The sequence below is a fragment of the Prionailurus bengalensis genome, chromosome A2, assembly GCF_016509475.1.
Source record: "Prionailurus bengalensis isolate Pbe53 chromosome A2, Fcat_Pben_1.1_paternal_pri, whole genome shotgun sequence".
Taxonomy (NCBI): Eukaryota; Metazoa; Chordata; class Mammalia; order Carnivora; family Felidae; genus Prionailurus; species Prionailurus bengalensis.
In genome coordinates, this window is record NC_057348.1 from 69295979 (window position 1) to 69310330 (window position 14352).

A 14352-nucleotide genomic window follows, 5' to 3' on the forward strand; every position below is an offset into this window, starting at 1 on the left:
TCGCCCCTTGTGCTGCTGGTTGTGCAAGTACCTGATAACCTCGGGAGGGAGAAGGGACAAAATGGAGGAACTCTGGGTCCTCAATGACCACATGAAGGACTTTAGTCTCCAATCTAAACACACACCCAGCTCTGTCATGTGAGGAAATCTATGGGGACATGCTTTTTGAAATGTGGCGCGTTCTCTGGTAATTCAGCATAACCTAATACACGTACGAAATGTTAACCCGCAAGGTAACTTAGACATCAGTCTAGTTCCATGAAAATTGGCTGTTTCAGTCAGTAGGGCATGAGACTCTTGATCTTGGAGTGTGATTTCACGCCCCAAATTACGACTAGAGTGGACTCAACAGATATATGATAAAATAAGTATTGGAAAATGACCCAGGTAAATTAGGCTACAATCACTGAGCTGCTAATTGGTGGGTGGGATGCCTTTACCTCCTCAGTCAGTCCCCGGGATGAGCACCTGAGCAGTCACATAGTGCCAGTGCTGGTAAGGCAGCCACGTCTTCCCTCTAGGAGTTCAAGGACTAGCCAGGAAGATGGAAAGAACATGAAACAAAAATGGGAATGACATGAGCAAGGACTCCATAGAAAAATTCAAGGTGCGACAATTGGGTCCTGAGCTCCACCAGGGGAGGGTCTGACAAGGCTGTGCTGAGGAAACGTTAATATTACTTGCCGCAGTGCAAGAACGAGTCAGCCCTGCTCAAGTCCGAGGGAATGTATCCCGGCAGAAGGCACAGTGGGGCAGACACTCGGAGGCAGGGGTCGTTGTTTCAGAGGGGACGTGTGAAAGGAGACCAGGGAGACCGGAAAGAGCTGCGGAGGACAGCAGAGAGGGAGGGTGAGGAGGGCCAGGGCCTGGGGCAGGAGGACGTTGTCACTACTCTGCTCTAGTGCCGTGGGACAATATTCCCCCACCCTTAGTGGCTTCCCCATAAACTTCCCACCTCACAGGCCCAGGGGACCAGGAATTCAGCAGGGCTCAGCGGAGGGCTCCTGCCAGAGCCTCTCAGGAGCTTGGGGCTGCTGTCATCACTCAGACAGAACCTGCTTCACTCAACCCCTGAACCCACTTCAGGGTGGTGGCAGGATTCAGTCCACATCGAGTGCCTTAGTTCTTCCCTGTCTGTTGTTGTCTCTCAGGGCTAGGCTGTGTGTACCTGTCCGTGTCACGACTCAACACGGGGGTTGGTCCCCACTGTGAGGAGCTGAGAGACAACACAGAGAGTGACAGTGAGCACGTGGCCATGCCATGCAAATTTTATCACCTAAACGTGTTTGGTCTGGGGCCACGGTGCCATCTTCTTTGCAACAGAAATCAAACACTACGTCCATACCACACTCCAGGAAGGAAATCCCACAAGGATGTGTTTACAGGATGTGGGCATCCCAGGGAGCCACTGAGGGGAGGGGAAAGTGAAGACTCTGCTAGGGTCAGTGCCTTGCCCAGAATCACAGACGGGTAGAGAGTCAGAAACAGGCATGACCCCAACTTCATGTCCTCAAAATGGGGTCCTGGATTTGACCCAGGATTTCGAAGGGGGTCTGGAAAAGGGTGTGTTACTGTCACTGGGTGCAGACATGGAGGTGGCGTGGGGGTGAGGCTGAAGAGGAGCGTCACAGAAGACATCCCAGCACGTTCTTCCCTGAGGAGGACCCCCAGGCCAGGGCAACCCACTGAGTGCCACTCTGTCCCCATTGTATGTACCCAGTGGAAAGGCAGGGAATGGCTCGTGCCACACTACTGACAAAGTCTACGTAAAAGAGAGTTCTGTCCTACTAGGCCCCAACTCCAATCCCTTCTGTAGGGATTGCTATAGAAAGTAGAGAACCTAAGCTCCTAGGAAATGTTTGGCCATCCTTCCCTAGGTGGGGATGTGACCTCCTGGGACCCCAGAAAACAAGCACTGGTAAACACACATACACACACACACACACACTCACGCACGTACGCACACCCCGAAGGACTGTGGGCTGGGATCAGAGGAGCAGCAGAATCAGAGGAGGTGAGAAGTTGAAGTCAATGTGGTTGGATAAACTTCCAACAGGTGACACCGCTGCTCCAATTTCACAGGTATCATCCCACATATGCCTGAGGACATCCTGAGGACATGCTAGAATGATCTCCATTGGGCGGAAAAGACACGGACCATCCCTGAGAAGCACAGTCGCGAATCTGGGACCAGAAAGAGGTAAGAAAGAAGAGTTCTGTCTCAACCCAGATACGTCTCACAGCTGGGACCCTGGCTGCCCCCAGAACTTCTCAGGGGACTGTGGAGAGGGGTGCATTGGTGGAACTGTGTACCGATGTGACATTTCATGGAGAATGGGGGTGAGCAGTCAGCAAAGAGAGGACTATTTGCAAAGGTGTTATCCCAGAGGGGGACTCAGGAGGTGGATCCTAGGCCGTGACATCACTTTGCTCACAATAGGCCCCAGGAAAGCTTGGAACTCCTGTAACCTGGCACCCATGTTCTAGGAAGGTCCCATACCAGGCTCACTTGCCTACAGACACAGAGACTTTAGGATGTTCTCTTGTTGTTTTCCCAGGTACCGGGGCTCTGGATGCCAGAAACCCCAGTGCGCAGGATTACTCAGATGTTGGAGAGGTTTCCTTGACCCACGCTGGCGATGCCTCAGGATGTTTTCCAGGAGGTCACATAAGGTAACACAGAGCAGCCTGGAGCAGGCCAGGTCAGGTCAGCTCATAGCTCTTAACCTTCCCTGGGCACCCCCATCCCCTCATGTTCAGTTTCGGGGAAAGGGGGACATGGGGGCCGGTCCTCCCCGGGACCGGAGCAGGTTCAATGGCAGTCTACCAACTGGTGGACCCATCACGGCCATGCACATGTCATGCTGGGAAGGAGAGTAAGGGATCTCTGAGGTGCCTCTAACCTGTAACAGGTTGAATCCAAGGCCCTCATGCCACCTTGCTTCTCCTCCGTGGGGGAGGTGAGTGCACACTGTGGTGTCATATCTGGAATGAATTCATATGGGTCTGAGGACAAGCGAAAGCAAGCAGACACGGCTTTGAGGACTCCTGCCTGCCTGCCCGCCTGCCTGCCTGCTGGGCACTGTCTTTACAGAGCCACATGCCACAGATGGAGGACAAGCTGGATGAGAGCCCCTGCTCTACTTCCCTGAAGGAAAGGAGGAAGCCCCATGCCATCAGCACGAAGCCCCGCTGGCTCAGGGTGAGTGCAGGTACCAGGGAAACCCAACACCAAGGGCCCAGAGGCAATGCAAAGAATCCCAGGGCCCAGAAAACACACTGCTGCTCCCCTGGTAGCTCTCGGAGACTCCTGGTCCCAGATGAACCTGGAACCCCATCTGCTCCCCAAACATGCCAGCAGGGCCCAGCCCCTGCCACGGCCAGACGCAACGTCACTCTCCACTTATTTGGAGGAAGATCAGAAAAGAGGCGTGAGACCATTTCACGTCCCATTCTGTCTAGAATATATTGGCATTGTTGTACACGTTTCCCCGACGAACGTTCCCAGGGGTCCCGGTTCGCCCGACCATCCTTCCACAACTTCTCCACGTCTGACACACGTTCGTGAGGAGTAGGGAGAGTTTTTACCCAAAGGACATGGGGCTCATTGCATTATGTCTACTGCTCTGCACTTTGGTGGCCAAGCAACACGCCCCTGGGGCCCCTCCAGATCAGGAGCAAGGGCCTTACCACCTAGACAACATTCTGGAAATGTGACCACTCACCTCACCCATTCAGCCCTTCACAAATGAGGGACTGTGACATGATTCCCTTCTCTTGCCATATCACAGTGCTGCACTGAACATCCTACATGTTCTATTATCCTGATCCAACCTTTGCCAGGTAAAGTCCCTGTCTTCGGATCCCCAGAATGGACTGTGCTGTTAGAAATCACAGGGACACTGCTGTTAATGCAGGGAGCTGCTGTCCATACTCATCAAGAAATCTGACCTGAGAACCTAATATGTTCAGTCATTTCCCACCTCAAATTCTCGTGTGAATGCCAAGATCCTTTTCCTACTCTGGGCACCCACGTCTCAGGCTTTCACAAAGTCACTGGGGTCTGGGGGTTTGGTGCATTCTGGACTCCAGTCCTCCTGTTGGCCATAGTGCTGTGTCTGATTCTATGTCCTTCCTGTGTTCTACCTCAGGGAACAAAGGTCACACCCGGGGATGATAATGAGAACTGTGTGCGGTGGACCATCGATGCAGGCCTGCTGAAGCAGCGAGTGGAACACCTCGTGCCCGCCTTCCTGGGGACAGACCCCACATATGTCTCCACATTCTTGGGCACGTACACAACCTTTACTACCACCCAAAAGGTCTTGGAAGTGTTGTTTATGAGGTGAGCACCCTGCCCTTCACAGCCCAGTGTGATTCAGCCCCTTAAAGCTTTGAGTCTAAGGAAAGTCACCAAACATCCTTGAGTCTCCATTTGTTCCTCTGATCGGGGTAGAATAACTCCAGGTACTCAATGGGGGCACTGCAGGGAAAGTCACCCTGGCCTGAGGAAAGCTCTGCTGGCAGGTCTGTGTCTCTGCTGGGTCATCTTTGTCCTCTTCCCCATGATCAACTTTCTGCCTCATCCCTCACTCTCGCCAGGTGTTGACTTGGGCTGTTTTCCCATTGGAAAAGGAGACTGGAGGCTCTATCTGTGTGTCTGAGTCCTGGCTCAAACCAGTCAAGGATGCCCAGGATGAGCAGCACGCCCAGACCCACACCAATATGTGTGATGGAGCTGACTGGGTCCCTTAATTCTTCAAACACGCAGGAAGTCCCACTAGGTGCAGGCACTTCTGTAGGAGCTGACTGGGATCCAATGTGCAGAGCGGACTGTACCCTCCCCTCCAGAGCTCCATTCTAGTCAGCAGTCACGGACTCTGGATAGGACAAGACGTAGCATCCACAGGACAGCTCATATGATGTCCTTCTGGCCTCCTCCAGATACGGATGCTTCCTTTCAGAGGCTGAGGAGGATGGCGGAACCCGGGAGCAGGAGAAACTGTGAGTAGGCTGAGCTTAGGCTGGAGGGCCTTCCTTCTCCAAGAGGGCAGTGCTGAGACTGTGCGTGGGAGGGGCTGCAGGACCCAGCATCCCACACGTCTGAGAGTCCTGTGAGAGGGCAAAGTTCTGAGGGCTTTCTCTTGGAGGCAAGGAAAGGGGTTCTGTCCTGTGTGGTAGAGGTAGGGCTGTGGGCACAAGGAGACAACAGAGGGCGCCAGACACCGCGTCCTCCCTTTAGAGAGTCCAACCCCATCCCTTCCCACTCACAGCCTTGCCTAGACCCCATCAGGGGACCCAGAATAACGGTTTTGGGGAGCATCACGCTCACCACCTTGGGGAACATCCACGGTGCGTGCTTAGCAAGGGTACAGGAGACACAGTGAGGGCTCAAGGAGCACATATCACCCACACGATGGGAGAACGGTGTCAGCGGGATGACACCCACATGTGCACTGAGTGCATGAGGCAGCACAGAGGCACAGGTCGTCACGTTGAAGGCATCAGGAGGGTCCCAGCAAGCCCAGGTAAGAGACAGAGTCCGCTTGTCCTGTATTGGTGCAGATTTTCATGGAGCGCTAGGGTATGCAGTGAAGGCACTGACTCACCCCAACACCACCCCTCCACTCACGCACGGACTTGAATTCCGGTGGGAGGTAGGCAGGGGGAGACACCGAGCGGTCTGGCTGGCTTCCCCAAGAAGGACAGAGACCACCACATCATTGGTTAAGGGGTTCCCGTCAAACAGAATCTTGACGGTCCCTCTTCAGTGACCAGAACTCTCGTAGGCGGGACTGCCAAATCACAGGTGGACAACGTATAGAACCACCCTCTGGACGTCCAGGAGCAGGAGGCCTAGAGGCCAGGTCCCACAGGCCTGTCCTGAGACAACAGTGGAGGGAACAACCCATGGTGATTGTTCTGGCTATTTTGTATCCCCAGGGCCATCTCCTCCATCCTGGGCACCTGGCTGGATCACTACCCCGAGGACTTTTTCCAGCCTCCAGACTTCACCAGCTTGAAGTTGCTGCAGGCATATGTAGGGGTCCACATGCCGGGATCCGAGCTGCAGCGCCACGCCCGCCTTCTCTACTCATGGCGGAAACACCGTGAGCCCTATGAGCCAGAGCCTCTGGGCGAGGAGGACTCTGGGTGGGAGATGTGGGCATGTGGATGGGATGGGGTATGCCACAGAGAACATGTTTCCTCAGACTGTAGGTGGGCCAGGCGTAGGGACTAGTCTCAGATCACTGTTCCATTAGCCTGCCGTCTGGGAGATTTCCTCCTGGTGGGTTCTTTGACTCAGATGACAATGTCTGCGGGAGAGGTTTCCTACCATGGAATGGCACTCACGGTGATGACACTTTCTATTCTTGAAGCTTTGGCATCAGCTCTAGAGCCCCGTCCAGACATGCCTCTCGAGCGAGCCCCCACTATCTCTGTGGTGCCCACTGCAGCCTCGCGGCCCAGGCTGCCTGAAGCCACCAGTTCTCCTGGAGCTCAGCACGTACGAGAATCGGAGACCCTGACTGCAGTGTCCCCACCAGGGCAGGAGGTACTCCCAGCTCTGGCTGACAGTCAGGAGCTGGAAGAGCCACCTGCCCCTTTGGTGGCCCCAGAACATGAGCAGCCCCCAGCCCCAGCCATAGGGGTCACGGAACGGCTGGAGCAAACACCTCCTGCAGCTGAGCAACCAGCCTCAGCTCCCCAACAGCAGCTCATGTCGGCTGCAGCCCCACAGGATGAATTCCCTGACCTTGTCATTGCGTTCTTTGTCATTTCTGTAGTTGTTATAGAAGCATTTACTGTCCTTATATATTAGTGTTTTATAAATAAAAGATAAACTAAGTTCCAAACAATTTACTCTGATCCTTTGAAATTACAACTTCAAGTGTCAGTACGTACATTCGCAGGAGTTTACACCCGTGACCACTATGTACTCCTAGAACATTTCCATCACAGAGACACGTGGACTACTAATCACCCACGGCTCATTCCCTCACCCCAGTCTCTGCAACCAGCGATCTCGGTTTCTGCTGCTTTAGCTCCTCTGGGATTTCCATGTGTGTGCAAACACACAACATGGCCTGTTGTGTCTGGCTACATGACAGGAGACTGATTAATAATTGCTTAAATATTCAATGGCACTAATATTTTAGTGGAATATTCCACTCAAGGAATCCACTAGAGGAATAGTCCTCAAAGAACAAAGATTAGGTGAAGCCCCCACTTGAAATATCTTCATTATCTGGCATGGGGACCCTCTGAGGTTTGACGCAAGAGCAGAAGCCAGAAGAGAAATGTCTGGACCAGAGCGAATACCTTGAAAATCTTTCATTTTCCTCGACTGGCCATGGTGATATTGGTCTAACGTGCATATTATAAAAACACAAAAATGAATCCGTCAATATGCCATTTATGCTATTCTATTAGGCAATAAAGTATAAAGTTCTGAAGGGTTTCCTACAGGTGACATGTATTCAGTAAAATGAAGATTTAATAATGAGGACAGGCACCAAGGTGGCTAAATGGGCAAGTTTCCGAGTCGAATTTGGCTCAGGTCATGATCCCAAGGTACTTGAGATCAAGTCCCAAGTCAGGCTCTACAATGCCAGCTTGAAGCCCTGGTCAGGATTCTTCTTCTCGCTCTCTCCAAATAAATAAATAAATAGGAAACAACAAGTACATACGCAGAAAAAAATGTATATTCTTTCAAGAAATATTGGCCCAGAAGACACGGTGTCATCTTCACAGTCCTTTGGCTTTGAGTGCCCCAGGTGTCTGTGTTTGTGTTCATGAGTGGTGTGACAGGTTGGGCATCCCTCCAGGACTATGGTCTTGTACCATGGGATGTCCCCACAGTGGACAGGCACAGTCCTGTCCCCTTCTGCATTCTCAGGGGCCACACATCATCCTTTACTCTGCGTCTCCAGAAGCTGAATGACTGGGCCGATTCCAATATTTTGACTCTCATCATTGTACAGAAAGGTACATGTGTACCGAAACTCTCCCTCTCTGTAGGCGTGTACACCTAGCACAACTTTGGGGAAAAAATTTATATGCATTTTTCGGGCGCTGCCTCCAGGTTCCAATATCTACAGACTCTTGATTCCGTTGGGGTCTTATGTGGAAAGCAGGGACCCCTGGGACTGAGTGGATCCCTGAAGAATCAGGAGGACAAGCCAGCACTGAGGCCATCAGGGTACCTAGGAGTGACCCATGGGACAGGAAAGAAACCACATTCCCTCATTCTGACCTCCTTCACAGCATCCCTGCCCCATGCCCTGGAACACACCCATCCAGGCCCCATACCATGACAAACTCCAACTGCCTGTGCACCTCCTGTTCCATAGCTCTGCTTCTCAGTAGAGCATCCAGTCCCTGCTTTCAGGCCAGGGGAGGATACAGGCTGAGCCACTGCTGTCTGCTTGCTGGCTCTCCTCCCAGGCTGGGTCGCTTACTCTCAGGAAAGCACCTTAAGTGCAGGTCAGGTCAATGAGTTAAAGACCAGGACCTGAAGGTGTTCATCCTGACGACTGAGTGGCAACAGCAAGAACCACTTGGACCTCGGCAAGCCAGAGAGTCCTTTACACAGCACATCAGGAACTCAAGGAGACTGCAGGATGGAGACTCAGACAGGCCTCTGATAGCGAGTCAAGCCCCTCCACCCTTCAGGCTCCTCCAGCAGTGACGCCCAGCACCTGCCAGCCCCATCTTTGGGGAGCAGTGTCCCTGTCATGAGCAGCCACACACCACCCTCTAGTGACCGACCACAAGGCACACAGGAATACTGCAGGGCTCCCTGATCTCACGGCAAAGAAAGTGCCATTCCAACTGACACATCCTCAGAGGATTCCAGACAGATCAGACACAACTCTGTAAAATCCAATGTTTTTAGGTGCCTTTCAGGAAGTCTATGAAAAACATAGGTCTCTTCCCAACTGCAGTATTCTGAGATGAATTCACTGAGTGGTGGAGTCAGGCACTGGGTTCCAGGACAGAAAAGAGAGACAAGGGGCTACCTCCCAAATGCACAGGGCGCATTGTGGGAATGTGTTGGGAAGCCTATGTCAATGTCACAGCTCTCTGGTTCTGGTTTAAAGAAAACATATATACAAACAAACCTTGTTTATGGACTTGTTGGTGTAAAGGAAACATATATCCAAACAAACCTTGTTCATGGACTTGTTGGATTGTATCAACCACAAAACATTTCAGAAAACTTGCATACTCTCACTCCATATATCTTCTTACTCTCATCTAAATTCGATCACATTATCCTATGTTCCCAGGTACTTTTTCACTTATTGGGAGTGCATGATATGCTCTAGAGAGACCGCAGAAACTCCACAACCTTACTGGTAGACCTAATAAATGAATTCAGTCATGTTAAGATATCTATGTCGTTGTACATAACAAGCTTCAATTCTATAAACGAATACTAAAGTATCGGAGAGGGAAATTAAGAAAATAATTTAAAATCACTGCAAGAGAAGAAAAAACTTAAGAGTAAATTGAGCCTACAAACACCTGGGTGGCACAGTCAGTGAAGCATCTGACTTTGGCTAAGGTCGTGATCTCATGGTGTTGTTTTGAGCCCTGTGTGGGGCTCTGTGCTGACAACTCACAGTCTGGAGCCTACTTTAGATTCTGTGTCTCCTTTCTCTCAGTTCTTCCCCACTCATGTGTGCTCTCTCTGTCTCTCTCTCTTTCTCTGTCTCTCTCTCTCTGTTTGTGTGTGTGTGCGTGTGTATGTGTGTGTTTCCATGTATCTCTCTCTGTCAAGAAAATGATAGAAAACTTAAAAAAGAAAACAATGACTTTAACCATGAAGGAGAAAGACCTTTTTCCTGAAAAGAAGAAATCAGTGGAGAAAGAATTTGAAAAGACAGAAATAAGCAGAAAGATATTCTATGTTAGAGGATCCCAAGAATTAAGATTATCAAAATGTCCACACTACTTAAAGCCATCTACACATTCCCTAGGTGCAATCCTTTCAAACTTGAAGCACGTTCCCAAAAATAGAATTATCCTTCAAGGTGGACAGAAGCACAAAAGGCTCTGAATACCAAAGTCATTGTGAGAAGGAAGAAAACAGCTGGAAGCACCATGCTTTCTGATTTGAAACTAGATATCAAAGCTACAATAACCCAAGCAGTACACTATTGGGGTAAAAGCAGACACTGAGGTCACTGGACCAGAACTGAAGGCCCAGGAAGAAACCCACACATATGTAACCAATTATTTCACAACCAAAGAACCAAGAGTATAACCTGAGGCAAAGGCAGTCTCCTCAACAGGTGGTGTCAGAATCACTGGGCACAGAAAAACAACAGGCATGGAAAAACAACCTGACACCTATTTAGCCCCACACACAAAAACGAAGTTAAAATGTATTACAGACTTGAGACCTGAAACCAGAAAGTCCTGGATAAGACCTTGGGCAGCAGGTGTGGGAAATCGCACAACGATGTCCTGAGTTGGGAGGTTCTAGGGAACGCTTTGCAGAGCATCACTGCTCTCTGGCCTTCCTGCAAAGAGCCAGCAGCAGCTCACTTACCTAGTTGGTGTGTATCTGGGGGGCAGGCGAGACTTGGCTGATCTAGTGCGTGTGTATCTAGGGGTTGGGTTTTGCATGGGCTCACCAAGTTCTTGGATCGTGTTGTCGCATGGAATATTTTATCCTGTCTAGATATGGTTTGCAGAATATCTTCAATACGTTCTTTCTAGCATGTGGCCCGCTGATGTGTTGTACATCGTTTGTAGGCTTAATGAATGTGGGAGCCTGAGAGCAGCTTGCGGAGACATCCCTTAAACTCCCTCTCACCTCTCTTTTTTTTTTTTTAATTTTTTTTTCAACGTTTATTTATTTTTGGGACAGAGAGACAGAGCATGAACGGGGGAGGGACAGAGAGAGAGGGAGACACAGAATCGGAAACAGGCTCCAGGCTCTGAGCCATCAGCCCAGAGCCCGACACGGGGCTCAAACTAACGGACCGCAAGATCATGACCTGGCTGAAGTCGAACGCTTAACCGACTGCGCCATCCAGGCGCCCCTCACCTCTCTTGAGTTGTGTGGAGTCTGAAGCAACCCTTTCTGCTGTCCTTGGCTTTGCTGGACAAAGCCAAATGCCAAACCCACGAGAATGTTTGGATCTCAGTCTTGACTTGAGTTTAGGGATTTGACACCAGAAGACAAAGCTACAAAGGAAAACTAAACAAGTGGGACTACATGAAACTAAAAAAACAAGTTCTGCACAGCAACAATATCTTTCACAGAATGGGAAGGCAACATAGTGAATGGGAGAAAATACTTGCAAACTACATACATGGTCAAGGGTTAAAACACAAAAGATATCAAGATCGCCTACAGCGCAACAATGCAAAAGCAAAGAGCAATGACGGACCTGGCAGAGTCCCGAAGAGGCATTCTTCCAATGAAGACATACAGATGGCCACCACATACATGAACAGAAGTTCCATGTCACTCCACATTAGGGAAATGAAAGTCCAAAGCCAAAGAGATATCACCTGAAACCTGTCTGAACGGTCTTATCAAAAAGGCAACAAAGCACAAGCATCGGGTACAATGTGGAAGAAAGCGAATCATTATGCCCTGTTGGTGGCATTGGAACTTGGTGCAGAGGCAGTCGCAAACAATGTAAAGTTTCCTCACACAATTCAGAGGAGAACATCCATATCATCCAGCAACTTCCCTCAATTACCCCCTAGGTACTACTCAGAACACATGAAATCACTAACTCCCGAAAATGACTTCACACCTGTTATCATACCACAGTGTTTGTAACAGCCTGGAGGGCATTATGCCTAGTGAAAGAACTCACATAGAGAAAAGCACATGTAAATGCTCGCACATATATGGGAAATCTGAAACAAAAACTAAGAAAACAAAAAACAAAAATCCTCAAACCAGAATGAAACAAGCCCATCAATACATAAAGATGATTGCAAAGGTGGGGGTGCAGAAAGGAGGGAAATAGGGTAAAGGTCAAAAGACATCACCGAATAAAAAAAGACCATGTCAACAGGGAAAGACAGAGTAAAGGTGACTCAATATCTCAAATTCTAGTTTCCTCTTTTTCAAAGACCTTAGTTCAGTCCATTCCATTCACTAGACCTACTGGAATAATAAGGAATTATCAGGACTTGACAGTTTTTGCATGATGAGTTCTTTACTTAGGATTTCGTATCCAAAAGAACACAGTGCTTAGATTACTAGGTAACTTAGATTTTCCATTATTTTTATGGTTTCTTGAAGTACCATGATGTCACAAAAAACTCCTTAGATCTAAGTGGACACTTTCATTACTCTAAACGTATGTATATACCACTAAAATAGTACAATAAAGGTAAGGTGCATTGTCCAGATTGTTTTACTCCTTGTTGTAGTGAGCTTTGGTGACGAAAAGGTTCAGGGAATCGAGCTCCTTATCAAATTCCATGCCATGGATTATGCAGAATATAGTAATCATGGTAATCAAGAAAATAATGATCTTCAAGATAATCATAATCTTCTGAATTGCTGACAGAGACAACACACCCCACGGGGACAAAACAGACGGTTAGGAGCCTGAGCTGCTCCAAGTGGCCTACACCACACCATCTTCCTGAAAACATAAAGCACCAGTCAGCTCGAGATGGAAGTGTGGGAAAGCCTCTGCTCTTAGGCCTTTGCTTTCAGTGAGGTCAAGGTGCTGCCTTCAGGATGTTTTCAGCCTTTGAGACAGGATTGGAACTCTCTAGTGAAATGAGATCTTCCCATGCAACAAAACGCATTCCTTGCAAAGAACTGGGTCCCTGACGCGGTCCGGACTCCACACGGGCCACAGCACCACACTCACGCACACACACTCCCCCCAACAACCGGGGAGAGGTACAACCCATGCAGTGAAAGACCGTTTGCCCAAGACCTCATTTCCAAAGGAGGCTGAGAGAGGAGCACTGCCTGCTCCAGTACACACGCACGGGTTTCTAGGGACCCGGCGGGCTCCGAGTCACTTCTCCCTCGTGCTGCCTGGGGAGTCCCGGAGGAGATGTGATTGCCAAGGACTGAAACTCTGGAAACACGGAACGAATGCAAGACAGGAGGCGCTCCACGGAAACGGGAAGCACCATGCCCCACGGATAGGAAGAACAAAACCCACAAGTCTGCCTCGGACAAGGAGCTTTTCCATCCACCTTCCTCGCCAGCGTGCGAAGAAGACGTTCCCACCCAACATGTCCCAAAGAGATGACTTTGGACTCCATCCACAACACCCAGTTCTCTTCAGCACACAGCTCCAAGTAGGAAAGAGTCTGGACCACCCTCGAAAACACAGAAGCGCCACTTCTTCCTGGCTCCCTGGCTCCGAGTTCACTGATGGAATGCACATTGCCTTCAGAAATGAAAAGCTCAACCAGGAGTTGCACTTGCCCTAATCCAGACTCCTACCCCCTAGTCCCATGGACTCCCACGATAGAGGACCCCCTTTCGCCACAAGCGGGGTGAGATCTCGCCCTCCCCATCAGAGGGTGCAACTCTGCCACCAGGGGCGGCAGGGGCGGGGCTGGGCAGGCCAGGAGAGCAGGTGTGGAGGGGGGAGGCGGGAGGCCTGTGTTCACCTGCTGCTTCCACTCTCCATCCCTTCAACACCGTCCCCTGCTGGCCTCCAGCAACTCAGGCCCACCACCCTGACTCTCCCTGGAATGTTTCTCTGGAATCTCAGGTCCCTTGTACTTCATTTTCACAGGCAGGAATGATTCCTCCTGCTCATGGCTGCGACTTCCCTGGCCCTGCCTTGACACTTTCCCACAACCGCAGGTCCACGCTTTCCTTCCTTCCTTCCTTCCTTCCTTCCTTCCTTCCTTCCTTCCTTCCTTCCTTCGTTCCCACCTCCACCCGCCAACCACCAACCCAGTCAGACTTCCATGGGCACTCAGGGCGCCCCCCCTCTCGACCTGAGCCACTCCCCACCGCCTGAGCCTAACCCCCTACTCGATCTGGGGCCCTCCTCCTCCAGGGAACCGGGGTGCAACCCAGAAAGCCCACTCCTGAGGCCTCCAGACTGCAGCCGCAAAGGAGCCCAAGAAGAAGCCCGGAGCACCAGGGAAGGGGGGTGGGTGGTGCTCATGGAAGGGGAAGACAGAGGGGGGCAGGGGGGAAGGCCTCGTGCGACCTTGTCGCTAGGGTCCCTACCTTGGCAGCACCGCGACTGAGGCAGGTCCTGGAGGGAGGCTGTGGGTCTCAGCTGCTCCACCTTTAGGCTTCTCCCAGATGGTCTTTCGGGGGCGCCGGGGGGCATCGCATCGCGCTCTGCCCCAGCCAGTGCTGGCACTCCACCAGCGCGCCCA

The 14352-nt window shown here is 50.8% G+C and overlaps 1 protein-coding gene and 1 long non-coding RNA gene across 5 annotated transcripts in view; one reads left to right on the plus strand and one right to left on the minus strand.

Annotated features, from left to right (window-relative positions):
• The window catches only part of LOC122487691, a 241785-nt gene that overhangs the window by 13652 nt on the left and 213781 nt on the right, over positions 1-14352 (minus strand). The window lies entirely within an intron of this gene.
• LOC122487682 (ral guanine nucleotide dissociation stimulator-like) overlaps positions 2857-14352 on the plus strand; it is a 146373-nt gene continuing 134877 nt past the window's right edge. For 2 of the 4 annotated variants that reach the window (XR_006298438.1, XM_043588485.1), the window contains exons 1-2: positions 2857-3202; positions 4152-4345. Coding sequence is in view for 3 of the 4 variants with exons in the window: in XM_043588485.1 (XP_043444420.1) it covers positions 3101-3202; positions 4152-4345 (296 nt within the window). In the remaining variant the exon portion in view is untranslated. The remainder of the gene's footprint in view (positions 3203-4151; positions 4346-14352) is intronic. The other 2 variants (XM_043588484.1, XM_043588483.1) reach the window with 2 other exon arrangements.